Source organism: Oryza sativa, chromosome 12, assembly GCF_034140825.1.
Source record: "Oryza sativa Japonica Group chromosome 12, ASM3414082v1".
Lineage (NCBI taxonomy): Eukaryota > Viridiplantae > Streptophyta > Magnoliopsida > Poales > Poaceae > Oryza > Oryza sativa.
The window spans coordinates 21,321,085-21,343,803 of NC_089046.1; the positions used below are offsets into that span (position 1 = coordinate 21,321,085).

General features: G+C 43.8%; 1 protein-coding gene and 1 non-coding gene across 2 annotated transcripts; both read right to left on the minus strand.

The window, feature by feature from the left end:
• Positions 1-3,367: 3,367 nt before the first annotated feature.
• LOC107279585 (ATP synthase subunit 9, mitochondrial) lies at positions 3,368-9,142 on the minus strand. Its single transcript, XM_066306534.1, has one exon. The coding sequence runs from the start codon at positions 9,056-9,058 to the stop codon at positions 8,675-8,677; it is 384 nt and encodes a 127-aa protein (XP_066162631.1). The 5' UTR covers positions 9,059-9,142; the 3' UTR covers positions 3,368-8,674.
• A 1,352-nt stretch (positions 9,143-10,494) lies between these two features.
• TRNAS-UGA (transfer RNA serine (anticodon UGA)) lies at positions 10,495-10,581 on the minus strand. The gene has a single exon. It is a non-coding gene; the product is annotated as a tRNA-Ser (tRNA).
• Between the last annotated feature and the right edge of the window lie 12,138 nt (positions 10,582-22,719).

The following is a 22,719-nucleotide window of genomic DNA, read 5'->3' on the forward strand; positions in this document are numbered from 1 at the left end:
TTATGGGTCGTTCCTGTCCTGTAGTTCAAGACACTATTCTAAGGCCAGTTGCCTATACAGGATCTAAAGTTTCTAGTACAGTCAGCTTTGGTTATCGCTACACCCTCTCTAGACAAACGATTTGATTCAAGCCACTCTACTACTGGTACAGTAGCACCCTGCCTTAATAATCGCATAGGCACCCGGGAACCTTACTCAGTAAAGAAGGAGACTCCCTAAACAAGACTGCTAGCTGGTATGGAGGGACTAGCTTTGCTTGCTTCCTAGTCAAATATGCCCTATCCGTCTTACTTTAATATGAATGGTATATAGAATAATAAATATGAATGGTATATATAATAAAGAAAAAAATAAACTTCCTGCAGATTGCTCAAACCACGTAACCTAATCAATGCGCCTATTCTCCTAAATCAAGACAAAAGGGATTCCACGGCTCAAAGGACTTTTAAGCCCAAAAGGGACCTCGCTCGATCATAAAAGAAAAGTCCATTTTCAATCAACTGATGAATGCCGTCAATCCACTTTCAATCAATCGACGACTGCTCTTCTTCTATTCTGAATGTCTTAAATAAGGTGTACCATTCAGAAAAAGTAAGGTTACAGGGCGCTCTGAGGAGGAGATTTGTAAAAAGGATTTCCAATTAATTAGTAGGACCTTATTAAATAACTTAGCTCGAAGGTCCAAAGTCAGATGCTTAACCCATGCCATCCCTTTCAACCTTAGAAAGTGTTATCCTAGAATCTATCATTCTCCAAAATTCCCTAAAGGCCCCCCGGGCTTGACAAGTTCAGCAAAACCGTAGAGAAAGCGGGCTACACCTAGCTTAGCCTATCCAATATCCGATTCAAAAAGAGCTTGGATTGCTGCCTTTTCTATCTCTGTATAAAGTCAGTCAGTCCCAGTGTTGGGCAGAGCCCATTGTCAAAAGATCGTTTTGCTAGGATGCTTGCTTGAATCTAGTTACTTCCAAAAAAAGGCATTTGGAACTCTATACGGTATGGCTACAAACCGAATGAAGAAGTCGTAATCAGGATTTGATCTATCTGGATCAGCACATTTTATTACAACTTCTTTAGGAGTATGACATAGGGGGAGCTAACGAACTTCTTCGTGAAGGTTAAAGGAATATGGGTATTTCTGGGTTTTCTATACAAAACTAGTTGTAGTATAGTTCCTAAGCCCGAGGCCTAGGCATAGTTTTGGCTCGTTGGGAAGGCGCGCAGCGAGGCGTAAATGTCTAAATAGGTAAGGTATCCTGGGGTGTATCACCGGTGCCCAAGTAACTAGTTGATAGTAGATGCCCTGCCAATCCCCATTCCTATTTTCCAAGAAGGTAAAAATCTACGAATAACCAACTTAGTATGTAGCAGTCTATTCTCTTCGCTTTCCGTATCATATAAAAGATCGTTATTCCCATTCTCCCGATGCAGACTTCGTAGTAACTATCTCGCTGGCAAGAAAGAAGGGCTACTATGATAAGGCCGCAGGTCGGCGGAAGGCAGGAGGAATGGGACTATTAAAACTGGAACTCTAGGGACTTAGCCTTAGACTGTTAGCTTGTTTGCCTTTACCCTAGAAATAACTTGCTATCCCAAAAGCTTGATAACTTCTTTGCTTATGCCCGTGGGTTGCTTTAGAATCCGAGGTCAACTCGACTGAAAGGAGAGGGAATAGATGAATACGGTAAGGGACTTGAATTCTATCCAATACGATAGATAAAAGCGAACAAATGGCAGTCATAGGTAGAACGCGTCTTTCTAGATTCGATTTATTTCTTTCCATCGCGAGAGATTCTCTCCAGCCACAGGTTCCCCAGTGGTACGTCCGGGGTCGGTTCAATCAGTGCGCTATCAGTCCAGTACCATTAGCTCTCCAAGGGTAGCAATCCATTCTTTCCGGGCAAGCCAGTTCAGTTCCTTTCTGGTAGCAAGAGATCCCATATCAGATTAAGTAAAGGGATTACCTAGCTAGCGCATATCGAAGAGTTGGAGACTTCCTGCCACTATAGAAAAAAGCCGTTGATGGATCAATTTCTGTAGGTGGGTCTCAACTCGGATCGAGACATTCGGATTTGCCGATGAAGAGTACTGCCTTGGAGGGGTAGGGGTTGTAGGGGAAGAACCAACCTTTTCGGGTTACGGGAAGTCCTATCGAGCGACTGGATTAAAGCAAGAAGAAAAAAGTCAAAACAGCAACCTACCGACCCAGCGCAGTGCCTATGAAGAATAGTGAATGTAGACCGGATAGGAATTAGGACTCTTTAGGCGGAGTGGCTTTCTTGGAGGCCTGTCTTCTTCGAAACTCGAAATTCGTTTTTTCAAAAGAAACAGGGCTATAGCCTTTAGAAGGCCAATTGACATTGACTTTTGATAGTTCCAGTTGCTTACGAAGAAGGGCAGACAGACTACGCCATTCCCATCCCTGCAGACAGACTTACTAAGCGTGGTAGTCGAGTGAACGGGCTATCAAAAAGCTCTCGTTTTGTTGCGAGCTCCTTTCTCGAGGCAAGATAGTATACCTAAAAAAGAATGGATTCGAAAACAAACCATTCATGAAACTCATGCAGGAGCATGCGGTGGTCACATTAATGGACATGCGCTAGCTAAGAGAACTTCTTAAGTTAGGGTACTATTGGCTGGCTTACTATGGGGAGATAGGGTCACCTTGACGGATGCCTCTCGTTGGCTTAAACTTCTCCAGTTGGCCACCATTGAAAAGCACCGAAAAAGAGACCGACGTCACACATTTCATCACCTTTTCCACCTGGTGGAAACCAAGCTTGCGCATAATAGCCTCGAGATAATTCCATTCAACCCGATTGTTTCAATTATTCATCTAGTTTCCGATGTTGTTGTTGATGATGTTTTAGTAGCTTCGGGTAGGTAGATGTAGACAGGTACCTTTGATGTTTGAACTTATTAGCGATTTAGCTTTTAGCAGAGCTTCCTTTTCTAAGTCTGATCTCTATGGAACGAACCAGCTTTTTAGTTAACTCAATAAATCGTATAAAAATAAAGCAATCTTTAGGTTCTGGCGGGCGGGGGACTTGAAATCCTCTTTAGCTTTGCGCGTTGGACTCTAAATCCTAACAGAGTGGTTCGATTCCACCTCAGAACGACCTTCACGAAAGTGAAAAATCTTCGTCCTACCAAAACCGGATCTTGAAAAGTGTTCAGTGCCCAACAAGCAACGGGTTGAGCGCACTAGCGCGAAAGCGTTAGCACGCGCATCCGTTTTCTTGCTCCATAAGAAGCACTAGTACTTTTCCACGGAAGGCGCGGGCGTTGAAGCAAGGAATATAAGCTCGGGTAGGGTTCCGAGGACCACTAGTCGTTTCATTCGTTCCTGCCGCACCGGATTGAGCTGTCCAAGAAGCTAGGTCTTTTTCGGGGAAATAAGTTGTTTCTGCTACTGAACCAACTAGTCAAACTAGGCATTCCACTAATTGCTGCTGGATTGGCCGTAGGGCTTGCTTCTATTGGGCCTGGAGTTGGTCAAGGTACTGCTGCAGGACAAGCTGTAGAAGGTATTGCGAGACAGCCAGAAGCTGAAGGTAAAATACGAGGTACTTTATTGCTTAGTCTAGCTTTTATGGAAGCTTTAACAATTTATGGACTAGTTGTGGCACTAGCGCTTTTATTTGCAAACCCTTTTGTTAAATCCTAAAAAAGAAAATGAGCCCTTTAGATTAGATACTTTTTTCTTTTTTTAGTAAATTGGTATTTGCTTCTGCAATTCCAATTATATCAATACTTTACTCCTATTTATTACTCCTGGAATTATCTATTTATCGGGACAGACAATACCCCACCCCAGGAAGAGCTGATTTGAGGATAATCAATTTAGAGGATATGCTCGCCTTCTTCCTTCCCGTCCTTAGTTTAGGACAGTGGAAAGTCTTTTTCCTTCTCCCGTGCTTCAAATATGTAAAGAATGGTAAACAAAGAAGAATAGCTAGGGGTCTGAGACCCTTTGGAATACACGAGATAAGCCATAAAGACGCCCAATACTTCTTTTCAAAGGAAGAAATGACAACCTTGAAAAATGGTTGGAGTGGAAAAGCTGAACCCTCTTCCTCACAGGTGGCTGAAACTTCATCCAACGCCAAGAAACCCAATACTCCTGATTATACCAGGGTTCCTCCTCCGAAAAAACCTAGCTGCTAACACACCCCAAAAACAGGTGGCTATGATTAAACCCATTCCAGTCTTTGGATTATAAACGGATGAGGAGACTTCAAGCACTGAAGGTTCTTCATCAGACGACGAAATAATGAACAAGCCCTTGAACTATCCCTTTGAAGAAGAGCAGTTTGAACCACGCGAAGATTATGAATCCGATACCGACAGGTATAAAACCTAATGATTGAAAGAATTCCCGAAAAACATTAAAAAGCAATTTGCCCTAGGGAAGTCAATCCTATTCATGAGCTTTGTATGTTCATCATTCCACCGAAGGACTGGGTAAGAAGAATAAAATAATTCGACACAAACCCATAATCTTTTACAAAACCGAGCCCCCCCCATGTAAAAAAACCATGGAAGAATGTCTTTGGTGACGATTCTTCGGGGGAAGAACAACTTGTCGAAGGATCTCAATACCTAGAGGAAAGGACGGTACAATTAGCCAAGAGAGTGAAATTTCCCGTAACCATCCTGAAATCAAAGTTCAAACTTTTCAAATCAATGCGATGAATACAAACAATTTACTATCGAAATCAAAGCGAAAAACGAAAAAGGAAACGTTTCCGTGTTTGTTAGAAACCCAGCTCTTTCCTTTCCCTTCCTGACCTTGAAACTGGCTAGCGCCTTTTATGAACTCTTATCCAAAATCTCTCATCAGCAGAAGGGAGTTCCACTGGGGCGAATATTCCTTGCTAGTTCTTGCCCAATCCCTTGCCTTTCTGATATGGGCTGTTCAGCATAAATCTTGCTACCATCTTCGAAGCTTCAGACATCTTTGGGCATAGCTCCGCCCTCAGAAACAGAATTAGCATTCCAAATTTCGAGTGACTGGAAGGAAGTCTCAATAGCTTCTTCAGCGGCTTCAATATACGGGAATGCTGCAGGTTTAGTGACAAACAAAGTCGATTTTTTACCACCTCAACAGCATACTTTACTCTTTGATGCGGAGAAGACGGGGCAGCACCAGACGTGTGAATCCAAGGCCTTCCAAGCTGCATACTATAAGCCGGGGGATGAGTCTATTCTGTGACCATACATTCCGCAATGGACTGGATGAAATCCCTCATACTCAATCCTTAGACTTGACTAGAGGAATCTCACTATCAGGAACCCCTAATGGATTGGGTGCACTAAATCCGCGAGGACCATTGCTGTTTGGATTGCAGCCATAAGCATTGCCGTAGCGCTAGAGCCTGCCGGGAGAAAAGAAAGTCTCATGGGTCTCTCCGACTGTGATTAGTGACATAGAGAAGAAGAGAAGATTTTGTCCATTTTAGCAGATAAGATAGCAGCAGAAGACATTTTTTCCATTCCTGCTTGACTGCTTTCCTAAAGCAGCCTAAACAGGATCAATAGAATATCACACATGCGCCATTACTATGCCTCACGTTCTAGTTCTAAACGCAAGGAACTTACATATATTAGTATAAGAATAGGAAAGGACCTGGAGCGGTAGATCCGCTCATCCTGGCTTCGAATCCTAGTTCAGTTGCCACGGGAACCTTAGCGCCGCGTGTGTGTTGTGGGAAGGTCCTCCAAGAAAAAGAAAGAGGCATAGAAAGAGTGACAAAGCTCAATCCAAAACATGAAAGCGGAATCACAACTGTCTCACGAAAGAAGGGTCTCAAGCAGTGTGTTCATGGTCACTCCAAACATAGGATTTTCGGCATATACTCTTGAAGTGAAGAGTAGCTTTCCCTTTCCGTGCGCAGAGGGGATAGATTAAGTATTCATCTGCTGGTAGAAGGCTTGAAGGTTTAGCGTAACCCAGAATAACCTGTTGGAGGAATAACCGTTGTTAGGTGCCTAGCCTGTAATGCTTGCAAAGTCGCTAGGCGGGGTGATAAGATGAAAAAAGGTAGTTATGTGCATCTCAATAGGCCTACTCGCCTTAAAACTAGACCCCCAGGGGGTCTCCCGGCTGAAACAAATATGCCCTATTTTCCGATACCTGATCAGTTGGTGTGGACAAGTAACCCTGAATCTGGGCTGTCGCTCTATATGCGAAAGAACGTTCTTGCTTTCACTACTCACCTTGCCCTTTTGCCCTTTCCGGACCGCTACCTGGGTTTCCAGTCGTTTCGGCTACTGCCAATATTTTTGGAGGAAATAGCCGTTGTCCCTGGATCCTTCTAGTCGGGGGAGAGCCTTTATTACACCTTGAAATAAGGTAACGGGGCACACCATATCCTCGATATTTGAGGGCTTGGAAGTTCGGCAGGCACTGGTATCGTCACTTCAGCTTTAACCAGGTATAAAGCGTCTAACTGATCGATAAAGAAGCATTGCGCTTGTCAAAGGAGTTCAATGCTCACTAGACGCATAAACAGAACTAAATAAGATAGTCTCACTCAATTGACTATATCAAGATGGGCTTCGCTTACTTTCACCCTCATACCTTGCCTTTAGCAGCCGCAGGCGGCTTACACTACGTATAGGCCAGATTCAAGGAGCGCTAAAACCCGGATTCATTCTTTTCAATACTCTTTTGAACTCAGTTAGAAGAAGATGTCATGCCAAACCAAATAGTATAGTGAAGTTCGGTGACAATGCTCCTCAAACTCTTCTCCCGGCGGGTAAAGACAGAGAAGGGCGGCGAGGAATTGGTCGACTCAGTAGTATAGCCCCGATCGAGAGATGGTTTTGACCTCAGTGCGGGGTAGAGGTGAGATTGAAGTTGCCGAGTGCTCGCTTTATTTAGCTGTCGCAGCGCCCCTGTAAGTTCGAAAAAAGCTGCCTTCTGAACGATTTGCTGTACAGGCTCTTGCGTTTTGAGTATAGATAGTCACACACTATATCGTTCTTTACTCTATCCGTCCCGTCGATTGAGAATAAAGTGTTTTCTGAGCACATAAGGGCGATGTGAATAGTCTGCATTTCAGAAAAATCTCTATTTTTGGAAAGTTCCATTCACAGCTTAGTTACAAGCACGGCTATACGAGTTATTGTCGTTTATCAAGCTAGTGCCGGTTGTCCGACAAAGGGAAAACGAGTGTGGTAAGTTGTAGACATCTAGAACTCAAATAACTTATCAACAGAGCTATCTTTTGATAGCATTTCAATGGCTTATTCAAGGTCAATCCGTTATAAATGACATACTGCACAGGTGCTGTTCTTCATAGCTGCTATTGGTCAACTTGCATTCTTCACTGACATACATCAATTTCCCAATCCTAAATTCAATAACAAAAGAATGTCCTCTCAGAACCATAAACTCTTCCCCGCCAGCTTGCATCTGGAAACTATGTGGTGCTCGGGATGAACCGATGTCTAGAGCACTTTCTCAAAAACAAGAAGACTACAAATAGAGCTATTCAATCAAACTTAGGTACTATGATGGTGGACTACCAATTCTCTTTCTTGTTGAATGCAAAAGAAGCAAGATTATAGGCCGTATACTATGTGATTTCATCTTAGACGATCAAATCACTAAATGATCTCTCTCTACGGCACTTTTATTTCAATGTTAGGCTAGGCTTCTTCTTTCCCGAAGGAACTCTCTGGAATGTCCGATTAACCGCTGCTTAGTGGTATCGAATGATACAAAGTTGTTCAAGGAGCTAAACGCGAACACAAGAAATTGCCTACCTTAGATGCCATAAGTCTTCCTTACCGAGGGAAAAAGCATTGGGACTACTTTACCCACCCTTATTAGCAACCTCATCATAAAGAGGACCCATAAAGACAATATGCGGATCTTCTCCTTGCCTTCCTTACAGCTACGAGAGCACGAAAGGTGCTTCTGAAAGCTGAGAGAAAGACACCAGGATCTACTGCCACAGTATGATACCAATCAACATACTTGACCCACTGCTGTCCCCTTTTACTCACAATGGAAAGAAAAGAGATGCAGAAAGAAGAGTCTAAAGAAAAGAAGAGAATATATAACGATTATAGCCGTGTATGTAGTAGGAAGAGGAAAATAAGAATTAATACAACTATGTTGTCAACTATTTATGCTCATTGCTAGAGTGAAATAAGTTTCTTCATGCGCTTACGAATAAGCAAAAAGAATAGATTCTTACTCAAGTAGTTTGGTTTGTAGTGTATTGACTCTAGTAGTGTAGTTAGCATGCCTTCCGTTCCTTGCTTGCTTATGCACTTTTTAATTAAAGACGACCTTTCAATTAATTATTGACTGGATAAAGTAGTATTAGTTAATATACGCTGATTCAGACAAATCACAAATAAGAGACAGTCTTTTTCTATACTGTATGCTAGGACAGACCTGTAGGTGAGCACAAGCACAGCCGGCCTTCCACCTCTTTATACTTATGTTTAGCAGTGTACCTGGTCTTACTTTTGAAAAAGTTTACGCTTGTGTCCCAAGCTTACAAGTTCGAAGAAGAGTATTGTATTGACCTGAATCAAGTCTTGCCTATTATTGCTGGGCAAAAGCAGTTTGATAGGAAGAAGTCCGTATTTCTACCGAAAAGTAGTTACGAAAGGAGTCTTGCATAAGTTGTTGACGTTGCTTCCGGAGAAGTAGTTAGTTTCCAGAACAGAGCGAGAAAGAAGAGAAAGAGAGGTACGCACTGTGAAAGAAGCCCACGTTCCCACTCTTCTTTCCCCCACCAACAACTAGTAGGTTGGGGGGCCTCGGTATCTCTATTTGCAAAGAGAGATATCTACACCAAGAAATATGTGATCGGAAAACGAATGAAATCAGAAAGGCCATCATTGGGGCAAACAATGCAATAGCTTCGGTGAGAGCAAAGCCCAAAATGGCATAACCAAATAATTGTTTAGCCAATGAAGGATTTCGCGCCACGGAATGAATCGAAGAACTGAGGACGTTTCCAATACCGACAGCAGCTCCCGCTAAAGCAATTGTAGCAGCTCCGGCACCTATTGATTTAGCTCCTTCTAACATGTCGAGTCGTGGAGACTTGACTTTGCTCGTCACGCTTTTCTTTCGCAGCTCTTTCCTGGGTTTTTCGTTGATTCCTCTTCTCGGTCCATAATAGCGTCGAACATGAGCGGTAGACTGAACACCCACACAATCTCGATTTTAAAGAGAGATACCATAACAACATAGACCACCCCGGCCACCGGCTTTCTCAATTCAAAATGCTAGTTCGCGTCACTCACATATGCCGTTTTAAACCAACTGAGCTAACTTGCAGTTTTTCCAGTCTTCGAGCAATGATGTGAGACATACCTGTTTCCCTTACTAGAGCCGAGCGGTTGCCAGGCCCGCGTCCTTCCCCAATTGGCAGGCACGATTGCAGTCCCATAAGGTCCTTGACCCCTACCTTTTCAGAGATTCATGGAATCATCACATCTATATATTAATTACGCATTTCTCGCTTCCGTTAAAAACAAGGAAATGCAACGAAAAAATAGGACGATTACGGAACTTTTTCTGTCCCCAAACAAGCAACGGATTGAGCGCACTAGCGCGAAAGCGTTAGCACGCGCATCCGTTTTCTTGCTCGAAAAAATGATTCAATCTGACTTTATCGGTATTCTGGATTGAGTAAAAAAGGGATATATGAAGTTCAAGGCCTTGCCAAAACCGTCATGGCCCTATTATGTATAGGCCGTACTAAGCCAATAGCGAATAACAAACTCTTTCCTGCTCCCTCGACCCTAATTAACTCCCATCCTGCCAAGCCTCAGCTGCCAGCGCATTGTATCTAAGCACACTGCGGCAAATTGATACAAGTAGCTAAAGATCTCGCATCCGACATCCCCGGCCGAACGGTTAGGCAACACTAGGGCGCCTGGGTCCAAATTCCGTTTACCAAACAAGATGTCGAGAGGCGAACTCTGTAATTCCCCCCCAGCAAAAGTGATAGCGGCTGTAGCATCCGTGTGGAAGAGGGTAAGCTTTCGGCAACACCTTTTTCAGATTGGAAAGGATGAATACTTGTGTTGGGTCCCGCAGACCAGGATAGCCTCAGATCAAAACCTAAATGTGCCAGGGGTTGATCATAGAAGCCAGGGCAATAAGTATTCAGGAATTTGAGCGCTTATGTAGCTAATAACTCTGCCACCTGAATACTTGATTCATTAAGGTCGTCACCCAATACCCGGAAGTCTCTATCGTTTTCTTTGTCTGTTAAGCTTCACAGGGTTGGGACTCCCTAAATCAAACTGCAATCGCTGTTTATCAACCACTCACGACGACACCGAGATCTTCGACTTAGCTCCCACAGGTCCCGGGGCGGAAGATAACGAAAGGGAGACAAAGTCCTAACTAAATCAACACACAATAACCTCAACCTTCTACCATCCATCATATCAGTCGAGTCGAGGAGATTCGTTCTTATCTATAGATAAGGCAAGAGAGAACTTATGACCTCGCGGATGGAGAGGGATTCGAACCCCCGGTATTCCTATCAATACTTCGGTTTTCAAGACCGACTCTTTCAACCGCTCAGACATCCATCCCTGCGCTCGCCCGCCCTATCTATCTGCGCGCTGGCAGGTAGGGGCAATTCTATGTGATTCGCTACGCTTGCTTGCGCTCCACCCCGTAAGCTGACTCTATTGCCTAGCGGTTAGCGACACTTTTCCGGTAGTACGAATCGCTACGCTTCGCTTCTTTTTCTTTCTATATGATAATATGCACCGTCGGTTGCTGCGCTCCCTGCGGGTAATAGCAAGAGAGTGAAGAACGAACGATCCTCAGTCAGCAGTGAATGAGTCCGACTCGAGTTCGTGAGTCAAAGGCGTGGCAAGAGAGCGAGTTCGACTCGCGAACGACCCGCAAGTGAAGGACCGATCCTTTAACGCCAGTACTGTTGCGAGACTGGTACTTGGGGGCTCACGAGCAACATATAGACTAAGGTTGCCCATCACTCCCTCGCTCCTTTTTGAAGGCCCACCGCTCCCCCTTTCTTTAAGCATCTATCCCGGCTTGCATTTTGGGGCGAGTACTACAGTTCCTCCATAATCACACAGAACGCCCAGCTTCGCAGAGCTGCTCTCTCCCCAGTCCACAGCAAGGTGTGGAATCTGGATCTACAGTGTGTTCTGACTCTATTGGATCAAGTCAGATACTAAGCCTTCTACTACTACTTAGGTACTTAGGAGAGAAAATGCTATATTTCAGAGATTGGACTCTCTTACTGTGTTTTTCTCAGGGCAGTTCCCGAGCCGGGTTCCCTGGATCCATTCTGACCTAATTGGATGAATGAAGAAGGGGGCGAGCAGATACGACGGCCTCTTTTTAGCCGAATAAAGCCGGATCTACTACATAGGGAAAGATTGAGAAAGCAAGAGCAAACCTACTCTACTGTCGATTCAAAAGGTAAACTGCCCCCGAAGACTTTATCAATGAATGGATCAAAGAAGGAGGCTCTATCTATGTCATCGTATATAATAAGGGAAGAAGCCCGCCCCTGATCGAAGAATGAAGAAGCTAGCCCGGGTAGACTTTAAGAGCTCTTGCTCTGCCTATCCCTATCGCTCTGCCTTCTTTCCCCTCGCCTCTGTAAGGAGTGATTTGTTTGGACAAAGCCGACCAGGAATCCAACTGAACGACACGAGTTACTCTCCCGAGCCTCCTCTTTATTCAGAACCATCTGATCTAACCTTAGGAAGGCGGTATGGATTGACTATAACTAACCAAAGCGAGTGAGTGGGATATTGTGATACTAAGAAAGGAAGCAAATGTCTCAATCTGGCCAACAATACCATTTACATCAGTCGGCATGTTCTCTGCGACGAATCTACATTTCCTTTTCAATCTGTGCCTTAAACTACACCCACTACTTACTCCACTTCAACATCTTCTCATACAACTCTTCCAGTCATCTCCTCAGTCTCTGCTTCTCCTCTTAATTCCTCTCGTCCACCTCCTCCTTCCCCATGTCCTTAACACTCTCAACAACCGACACACTCTATGACCACTCGAACCACAGATCGCACTATGAAACCTCAGAAATTCCCTGATTTCATTGCCTACTCATCTACCCTGCATCCATTGCCTCCTTCCAATCAAGAGACTAAACCAACATGTTATTCAGGGGCTGTTAAACATCCACAGTGGCGCTCTGCTATGGCTTCAGAGATTTCAGCTCTTGCAAATAATGGCACTTGGGTACTGGTACCACCTAGTCCTAACTACAATATAATTGGTAGGTTGTGGGTTTACAAAACCAAACGCAAGTCCGACGGTACGATTGAGCGGTACAAAGCGCGTTTAGTCGCCAAAGGGACTACTCAGGAGGATGGTGTTTCGTGATTCATTGAAGCTACTCCCAGATTCTTTAAGTTCTTTAGGTCAAAGTCTCTGCCCAGAGCTCGGCAGTAAAGGTGAAGTAGATCATACGTCTGTAGTTATGGATAATTTCGCGTCTAGGAAGAGGGAATTGGTAGAGAAGCAAGACATATTGGGTGGTATTATGCTGATCAAAATATCTATTGGAGTCTTTACGAGCTTTATATTACTACAAGGATGATGACCTTGTCTTCTCTAGCGCTAACCATCTTTAGGAAGGATTATTATGATGAGATGAGTACACCTATAGCAATTCCTCATAGGACTGCTGATGAGTTTCTTCGTAGGGGAGACTATGGAGGTCATGCGGATGTGTATAAGCTGTGAGAATTTTTTCTATTATGACGTTCGCTCTCTGTATCCGTTTATAATGAAATCATCCCCAATGCCGATAGGTGCAGCTAAATGGGATGGTAATTTACAGGGAGAGGAACTGTATGGCTTTCTCGAGGCATATGTGGACTGTCCTGAAACAATGAATAAGCCATTCCTTCCATATCGATCATAAAAAAGACTGGATTGCTTATTTTCCCCGGTTTATCGGAGTTTACTATTCAGAGAAACTTCAATATGCTGATATATTTGGATATAAAGTCAGACCTCTTCGTGGCTATCTCTATGATAAGGGTGATGGTTTATTCGATAACCACATGGCCCCTTTTCCCTTTAACGCAACTAGGTAACAATCCCTCGCTACCTGTTGCTGTCCTTTTTAAACCCGTGGGAAACTTCATCATCAAGTGAGAGGTGGAAACTACAGCTTCGATTGCATTCAGCCTTCCTCGTCCTAATATTGCATGATAGGCCGGCGTCCACCACCATTGACGGTCGCTATGGCCACATTCGGAGACTTCCAAAACTGAACTGGAAGATGGTACCCAAAGCTTATAAGGTTTAACCGGTAAAGCTTATGAGAGAAGTTCGAACCTGGGACAAGATTTTATCGTCTCGTTCGAGAACTTCTTTATGCAAGAAATGGGCTACCCGTGTCGACCAGTACCCTTTTTACTCGGTGCAGTACCCACTCGGAGAACGTGAGAGTATGTTCCCCCGCCCTCTTCTAGACTTTATACACTTGTAAAAATATGTCATGCGCCACTGGCGCCTTCTCTGCTTGCTTTTGTCTCCCTACGGTGTTTACATACACTTCCCACCATGTGGCATGCCATTGACTCACTTTTAGGACATATTTGTACATCTTTTGTCTCTATCCTAGTCAACTGGTACGCATGGCGTAAATAAAGATGACCCGACCACCCCTGTTCACCTTCCTCAAACCCAATTCAAATGATGGCTGTGAAAGTCAGAATCCTTCCTACCTAGGAAACTCTCATCAGAATCATTGATGGTATTAACTGACGGCTGTGTGGAAGGACTACTATCTCGTACATAACTCTGTGTACACTCCGTGTTGATAATTTGAGACCTAATGGACACATCATACATAAGAACCCGTTGTCGAGATTCCATCAATATCTTGCTTGGCAGCTTCATAAACTTCGTCGTCCTCAGATCAGAAGGAGTTTTGTCAAATGAAATGCTGGACAATCTACATGAGTGAAAGGATGTAGCATTAGACTCTTTCGAGCAGAAGGAGAAGACAGACCTTTATGTATGACTCTGGTACCGGCATGATACCAAATTATGGGCTTTGTGTAAATGGCTTCATGCTGGTATGGGGTATTACCCTATTTTACTCAAAATACTGTGTCCAAAAGCCTGCTGCTTATGGTACTGCTAGTCTGTTATGTACAAGTATCTTACCGACGAAAAATGAGAGATAACATGCTTTTTTTCCAACTTTTTTTTCTAATGTGCATAGATCGTAAGGGGATAACAGAGGAGATGCTGAGGAAAGTGTTGGGGATTGGAATGGAGTTTTTCAAGTTGCCGCCCGAGGAGAAGGCGAAGCTGTACTCTGACCACCCAGCGAACGAGACTGGAGGGCGCCTTGCTTTTCTTACAGGGTAAGGAGATAGATAGGGTTAGCCGAAAGAAAGCTCTCGCAATCATATCTTCAAAATGCCTTAGAGCGGAAAGCTTCACAAATCATAGGTTGTATCGAAGAGTCAGACCCGCCCGCGGAAAAACAGAAGGAAAGCTTTGGGAGCTCGGTACAAGGGGAGTTGAAATAGAGGAAAAAACACGGCTATATGAGTTGAGTAGCTGACCTAGTTACAAAAAAAGACCTCTCCCAGGGCCGTACAAGAAGAAAAGAGGACATCCATTCGTTGAAAAGTGCTACAACAAACTTTACTGAATTCCCAAGAAAAAATACCAATCCTAAGTACTCCCACTACTGTCTTACTTACCCTACTGTTACTCTCTATACCAATGCACTAGCCTAGTCTCAAGAAATGCCTATCTCAGATAAGCTTATTGAAAAAACTTCTGAGACCCATTAAATAAAGCAATGACATCAACTCGTGAATAAACTCAAGAAAAGAAGAAAAGGGAATGAAAGAAATGGTGAAATTGATCAACTGCTTGTAGTTGGCCAAAGGAAAGTTCCAGATCTTCCAATCCCCCGGTCGGTCTAATCGTTGGGCGGCTATGTCCCAATCTCAATGTCGATTTGAGTGCACTACTACCAAGGCTTTCCAAACCAATTCCCGAATAATACACTGAACGAATAATAGAACCACACAACTACCTCTTGTCTGGTACTCTCTTTAATAATTTTTATCCTTGGCGGCCTCTCTCTCTGAGTGAGTTAAGAGAAAAAGTAGACGGAGACGACATCAATCCCGAGAAGTGTGTTTGCTCTAGCAGAGCATGAATTTTAACTATTCTACTTAGCAAATGAGTTTTTGGAAAAAGAAATGACAATGGGAAATGAAGCCAGGAAAGTTTGAGTTGACAAACTACACTCTATATGATTTTTGGTGGGTACCGGCTCAAAAGCAGTGGCCTTGATCTTCTTTCCCGGCTGGAAATTGCAGTCATGAAGGCTTATCTCCCGCTTCTTATTGAAAGCAAATAATAAGATCAAAACAGATTCTAGGGATTGCGTTCGTTGGCGGACTCAACCTGACATCTTACGACACGAACTGCTCCCAAAGAGGGAGGCCTGGGGCGAAAAGCCAGTATTGAAGTAGTGGATGATTGTTTCGTCGGAGATGACTTATATAACTACCACTGACTTGATTCTCTTGGTGCGCTGCTGGAGTGGATGTCAAACCGGCACTAGTGGGGGACTCCTATGAATTGTTTGGTTTGTTATCTCTTTGTGAGCTTTGGATCAATGACCAGATTCCCGCTATTATAAGTTCGAAGAACTTGCAGCTGATCGATTGCAAGCTTGTCTAGCTTTTCCTCTTCCCCACCTAAACGAATGAAATGGATGCTCTGACTCCCGCACTCGGGAAAAGGGGAGCTACTTAAACTGACAACTCTATGCTATCTTTTAGATTAGGCCCGGAAAACTCTTAGCTACTTTTAGGTTGGGATCCAGCGAGAGAAGATTGAGCTACGCCCTGTACTACGTTACTTCCGGATTCACTTATGGGTGTACTGCTAAACTTTCAAGCTCGGAGTTATGGATGTACTGCTAAACAGCCAAGGTCGGAGCTTTTTTCAATAAGAGTTGAAAGCAAATTGGTAATATAAATGCTATTACTTAATTAACCATTTTTGGATGCAACACATGAAACAAAGAAGTAGTAGTTATCAATGAATGCTTTGACATGAGAATCCCATACCCTTTTGTTCCTTTGCATTGAAGGATCTTTGTTCGGCTAGTGAATTGAAAACTCCTCGCAGTACTTCTTCGCTTATCCAGTGGTGGGTCGATAGTAGGAGATATGGGTGGTAGTCCAAAGATTGGATATGGAATGGGTTTCGAGGATTTCCAAGAGCAGATTGAAATCTGTGTTATGGTTTCAGGGTTTGTCAACCAAGTGCAGGAAGATGGAAATATAAATGATATCGGTGAAGATGCAGCAACTAGCACAAGTGCCTCCAATTGCACATCAGGAGAAGATGTCACTACAGATCCTGCAACCTCAAGAGGGAGCAGCCTGTCCGTCCTATTTAAAAGACTTTGGATTTTTTCTCCGTTCACTTACAATAAATAATATATTTTTTGGTCGATCTGAAAACCTTATTCAGAGTTCGCTTCATTCGGAAGTAAGTCAACTTCTTCACTGGGATGCCAAAGGACAGGAGACATTCATTCACAAGTAGGGTTTCGGACAATTAATTCATTCAATCCTTAACTTCAATGCGGAAAGCACATCCTCTCTTCCAAACCAAAGACGACTTGCTTTGCTGCATTTCTTGGGCCGGGGCTTTACTTTATTTTTTTTGGCGAAAGAAAGGCCATATGATCTACTTTCTGGTGCCGGTCCCTTCACAAAGATAGCCCCTTCTTGCTCTTATTCTTATTCGGTGGAATACAATAGTTCTGAAGCTCCTTTCTTTCAAGTGAAAGTTGCCTATCTTTCTTGGTTCGGAATCCAATCCAGTTGAAAACAAACAATTGCCCGATGGCAAAGTCAGATGAAAGGCAAGGAGTGTAAACCACGTACGAGCGAGCGCAGAAAGCGAAATGTTTTGCAGCGAGTCAAGCGTAATACGATCAAAAGGAAATGGGGAAGGACCAAGGACGGTGCACACTCTTCACCGATAGCCGCCAAAGTGCCCTATGTCTCGCGAAGAACCCGGGTGGAAGTGAATTCTTCAGCTGAGTTGAGTGCCGCATGCTTTCAGGTAAGCAGTCAAGCTCAAAACCATCCGGACGATTCTCGGTATAGTAGCGGCCGAGGACTTGCATCTATTTCAACTAGACGTGAATACGGTCTTTCTCCACGGCAACAACGAGGAGGAGGAGATCTACATGGTGCAACCCGAGGGGTTCGAAACTCGGGGAAAAGAAGGTCACATATGGTTGTTGAAGAAGAGCTTGTATGGGCTCCGAGGCAGTGGTCAAAGAAATTCGACAAGTTCATGGTCGATCGATACCTTTCCATCCCTGTTGTGGGGGCAGATGAGCCTCCCTCTGTTCTTGCAGCTGCCTTAGGAGGTCTTTAGCAAGTCGGACTCTTCTGGTTAACATGTATTCACGATTCGCCAAAGCCGGAAGCTCGGGTAAGTAGGGATCCCCAAAGGAGGTGGGGGTGTAGACGGCCCCTTTTTGAAGTGGGGTTCAAACCTATTTTCTCTGAAAGACTGTGCTGATCGCGCAACTGATCATATCCAGCGACCAAGCAGATCAACTAGAAGGTCTCCTCTCTCTACTAGTAGGTCTCCTTGTCTGCTTTGCTTTGCCGAGGGATAGGATAGATGAATAGGTTTCTTACTTTATTAATCAGTTTGAAAGGAAAGATGAGATGAAAGCTAGCTATATTCGATCTAGTTCATTCATTGAACATTTGAAAGATGGAGGACAGATCTATTGCTTTCTAAAGAGATGTAAGCAGTACGGGAGAAAGCTCGACCACAGGGAAAAAGGGTTACTCACTAGCATGCGATATCCATCAATACGATCCGATGTCTGCGCTCAAGCCGAACCTGATATGCGAACAAACAGGGTTAGCGGAAACAGGAAATGTAGTAATTCGAGTAAGTCCAACCTTCAAGGAAGAAGGAAGGCAATCCGTCGCTTGTTCGTTGCAAGTTCTTTCCTTTCGCGCTAGTGTGCTCACTTCCGGATATGAAATAAGCCGATGAGAAGATCAATTGGGTTAGCCGTACCGTATCTACAGCAGGATCATTATTCGCATTATCGAACAGGCTGTCCCTATCCTAAGAGCTGACTTGGAGGAACAGTATTGTCCGCTCACTTCCTTCAATCAAAGCAAGGGTTGTCTTTCCAGGAACTAGCAAACCAAACAAGCAGGCTAGCAAAACTAGGATAAAGTTTGATCCGCCACTTACACTGGAAGGGCAAGAACTAATGCTTATGCGTATTCTTCCACGGCATATAGATGGTTAACTACTCCAACTCGATGGCTGAGAGAAAAGTGAAATCCTAGCTTTCCCTAGAATCAGCTCTTTACTATCCTGCCCCAGGGGGTGGGGACATTTCACCCTAGATTTAGAAGCTTTCCCAAACAAACCTTTTGACCAGGAAAAGGCATACCAAAGATTTTTGGAAAGACACATTGAAATGGAAGCTCTCGAACCTATTCCGAAGTAAGTTTAGGATGAGGTTTCCGATCCGGTTGGTGTTCCGACATCCCGAATCGAGGTGGCTCTAAACTCAGGTTTGCCTACCTCTCTAGTTACAGAGAGAGGAGAGGGGCTTCGTCTTTTTAGGTCTCTGAAAAGCCAGTTGACATGCGATCCAATCAAGGAGGCAGTACTTCTGCCTGAGTTCCTCTAGATCCTACTCGTCGGGATTACCGTGCTCCCGCAGGTTGTTCACCATGCGTTCCATAGCATTTTTACTTTCTATCTTTTACTATCTTGGAATCATGTAGATGTAGATTGCTTTCATCGCAGTCCTGGCTGTAGAGTCACAGGTTTATAATCGCAATGGATTTCTGTTTTCTTTGGCTTTTCCATTCGCTTCGTTCAACCCTGATCTGGATAGATAGCTCGGCTTCTATTAGCTGAGAATGGTTTTGTCAAGGAAAGGTTTCGCTATACAACAACAATGAACTCACTTCTGATCAAATTGGATGAATCGGTAATCTTTCTCTGTCTTGTGAGAGAGAGTCACTTGCTGTATTGAGAGCGGGTGGGTGACATGCATTAAGCGAAATCAGTTGTTATGTTTTTGATCTTCTTTGCGCGAGAAGACCCTTGACTGAGGAGACGTGTTTGGCTTGGATGATGCCGCTATGCTCCTATTCACTTTCAGAGACCGCTCTGAGTTTGCCGGTTTTGCGGCAACCCTTTCACTAAGAACATTTTCGACATTAACGAAATGCCACTATTCCACAATGCTTCTTTGATTTATGTGTAGAAGCGGTAGTAGTGAATAAAATGGAGGGAGAAGAAAGAAAGCGATGTGACACGAGAATAGATCACATCCGACAGCCAGCCATGCCATTAGATAGATCCGCTCTGAGTCTTCTGCAGGATGAGATCCGCTTGGTCTTGTGATAGGGGCTTGAGGAGGAAGAAGAGGGGATTTCTGAAAAAAAAAGAATGAATCTCCTTATTTATAGGGAACAGGGCGTGTGACTTCCTCAAACGAAACGAATGTGGCTTTCGTGATAAGGCAAATCCTTCGTTCGGTACAATCAACATATTGAATCTACGCTCGCTCGGCTCGGTGCTGAATGAACTCCTTCATTGATTCCGGGAAGTCCAGGGTTGGTACCGCTTCTTAGTGAAAGGTAGGTTGTTAATGATACCATACCGCTTAGTCAATATAGGTTAAATGCAACGACCAATTGACATATAGTACTGTGCTTAATTAAGTTAAGTTCGCTATTCTAGTGCGATGTTCAGTTCACTGTCTCCACTCCACTATTCTTATCTTACATAATAACCTGCCTTTTCTTTAATTGACCTCATATTTCGTATAATTAAATAGATGTCTGGGTTTATGAAAGTGGTAGCTCGGTCTTCAGACGGGGATTTCTATTCCCCATGGATTAGCTTTCCTGAGTGACTTGATTCTTAGCTCTGCGACAGCATGCACTGGTACGAACTTCATCTGTGCTAGAAAAGCAATCAGTCTTAGTGGCGCACTTCCTCTTTCAAGTAATGCTTGCGGAATCTCGTAATAATATACAGAACCTCAAACAAAGTCATCAACACACTTCAAGCTAAGTGCTAACAGGTCAGGTGTGCATCAATCAAGATAACATGAAGATGCTCGACCCTAGTCAGATAGAGGAACCAGAAGAGGCACCAAGGATGAACATCGGTGATCCACCTGAACAAGGTGCCTTTTTCCCGCTTCAGTTGGGGATAAACAGGATCCATTGGTTTGGCAGGCGCTATTCTTACTAGTTCACAGCACTACTTTTATAGCAGTTGAAGACTGTCATCCCTGTTTTAAAGTAAACCACGAATCAAAGCCTAGGGTACCCTATCAGTAAAGAGCTAGCTTCTAGTCTAGGGAAGGTTAATACAGCGTCTTTGTTTGGTCTACCAGACTTCTTTCTCAACACCGGTTCTTTTGGCTTCTTCTTCTGGGAATCGGCCGCTCCGCATCGGCAGGGTATGAACTTCTCCTTCGTACTCTCTTCTGTCCGTTTTAACTCCTTTTAGCTGCTGGAGCAGTTTAGCTTCCTTCCATGCGCTTGGCATAGGCTACGTCAAAACGGAGATACCAGGGATCATCAGGAGAGGAACCTATACTTTATACATTTCTTCGTTGGAAGGAACAGGGAAAAAGCGAATATGGGTGTCTCTGCTTTTCAACAACTCATAGAAAGTTTAGTTTTCGTTATTCAACGAAAAAGTACTTTTTTTGAATATCATATTTAGTACTCTTTCTTTATAAAGAAACGATTGGTTCGGAGCTGGGCATATTCACTTAATAGAAAAAGAAAAAGCATAGATAAACGTTTATAACAAAACAAAGAGATACCTGGACAAAGAGACATGCTTTGCCCTCCTGGATGGATGAATCGGTGAACTGAGAGATGATCGAACCACACCAATTACACCTCTCATCACCATAAACTCCACTAAATATGAAGCTATAGTTATACCCATCTTACCACTAAGTGATACGGTTGGAATTTCCTCAGCATTAAACCAATCTTCAGGATTCTCAAGCGTTTCAGCTATTTCTAGATCAACCAAAAGCTCATAACTTGGTTTATTCTTGTCGTTTCGAGTCCTACGCGGGAGACCAACCTAGAGCGTGAATACTCTATTTTGATTTTATGAATCACACTTAAGAACACAGCTGTGCGAACAAGCGATGAATCTATCATATCCGAGAATACTATAGATATTGAACGAAGGCATATCAATTCAAGATCATATTGATCCAATGCATTTACAAACCGTAATTCCTCCGCTGTTAGCTTACTAGAGCTTTGTCTTTTAGCTAATATCCAATCTTTAGCAGTTATCTCTCACGTATTAACAAACCCATCACTGATGGAAATCCACGATATGCTGACGCTGCTTCTGTAAATGAAGAAAAAGACAGAGACTCAATAGCATTCTGAAGCTCTATCATCTTACTCGAGCATCCAACTGAATTTATTATTGTTATGATGATAAAAAAAACTATACCTAGTCTGTGATGCGGATTTGAACCAGTGTCATTTGCAGAAGTTCTCCTAATGTCGCGAAGTGTTCGGTCAACCGCAGCGAAAGCATATCCGTGTGTCATTGGTGCTTCATCCCTAATTATGAGAGATTTCTTTTTTATTAACTCGGCCAGCAAGAAAACGGATGCGCGTGCTAACGCTTTCGCGCTAGTGCGCTCAATCCGTTGCTTGTTTGGATCGATTTCGGTTTTACGGGCTTCATACATTGTGAAGAAAAGTACTCGGCATTGGAAAGCATCACGTTCTGGCCACACACAAAAGAAGTCGGTGGAAGGTATGGAATTTCTCGGCTGAAGGTCAGAAAGAAAGCAATCGCCAGTGCTCTCGGTTCCAGCAACGAGTCTTCTCTCTGAGAATTAAGGAAAACAAACTAACCTTGTCTGTCTATGTTCACCTTGACATGAAAGACTCTTTTCCTAACCTGACTGTTCTACCTGGCTAGTTCACTTCACTTTTCGAGGGATCCTGGATTGGAGTTCACTTGTCTATGAGTGTCCGAACAGCTTCAGATCCTTCCAAGGCACAGGGGTTCTCTCTCCATTCACTTTGAGCTGGGTTTCTTGTGATCTTTGTAGTAGTTTTTCCGTCCAATTTTATGGTAAATTCAGTCTTACACAGCTGTCCCCAAGGATGTCCATTCCATTCGGCAGGGACTCCATCTCGCATTCGATCCCCCTCCTTTCCCTGAAAGAGTCGAGGTCTCTCTGGACTTCTCTTTTGCCTCTCTCCCAGATTCAGAAAAAGGGAGGAAGAGGGCCTCTCGACGGGAGCCCGAAAAGAGATCGTTCCCAGCATCCTCGAGTTCGTAGTCAAACTCACCTTCATCCACCTTTCATGGACTGGCGCGGGCAAGCGCCGATGTCTGGAGCAGGAGATGGAAGCTTGGGTTGAGGAGGCTGTCAACGAGTCATCAAAGGCGATAGATTGGTTATATTCGGATTCGTTTGCTTTTTCTTTTCTTTTTTTTGGTTGTGAGAGGTCTGAGTCCACAGCTGGGGAAGAGTCGTCAGATGACAATTGAAGTAGGGGTCTGCCTCTTTCAAAGGGAAGCAAGAGTCTCATAGGGAAGGAGATCCTGCACAGACCAATCAGGAAGAGAGTCTTGTTGTCAATGAA

Bases quoted from the DNA above. Each gene is read 5' to 3' on its own strand.
- LOC107279585 (XM_066306534.1), bottom strand. From the start codon at position 9,058: ATGTTAGAAGGAGCTAAATCAATAGGTGCCGGAGCTGCTACAATTGCT.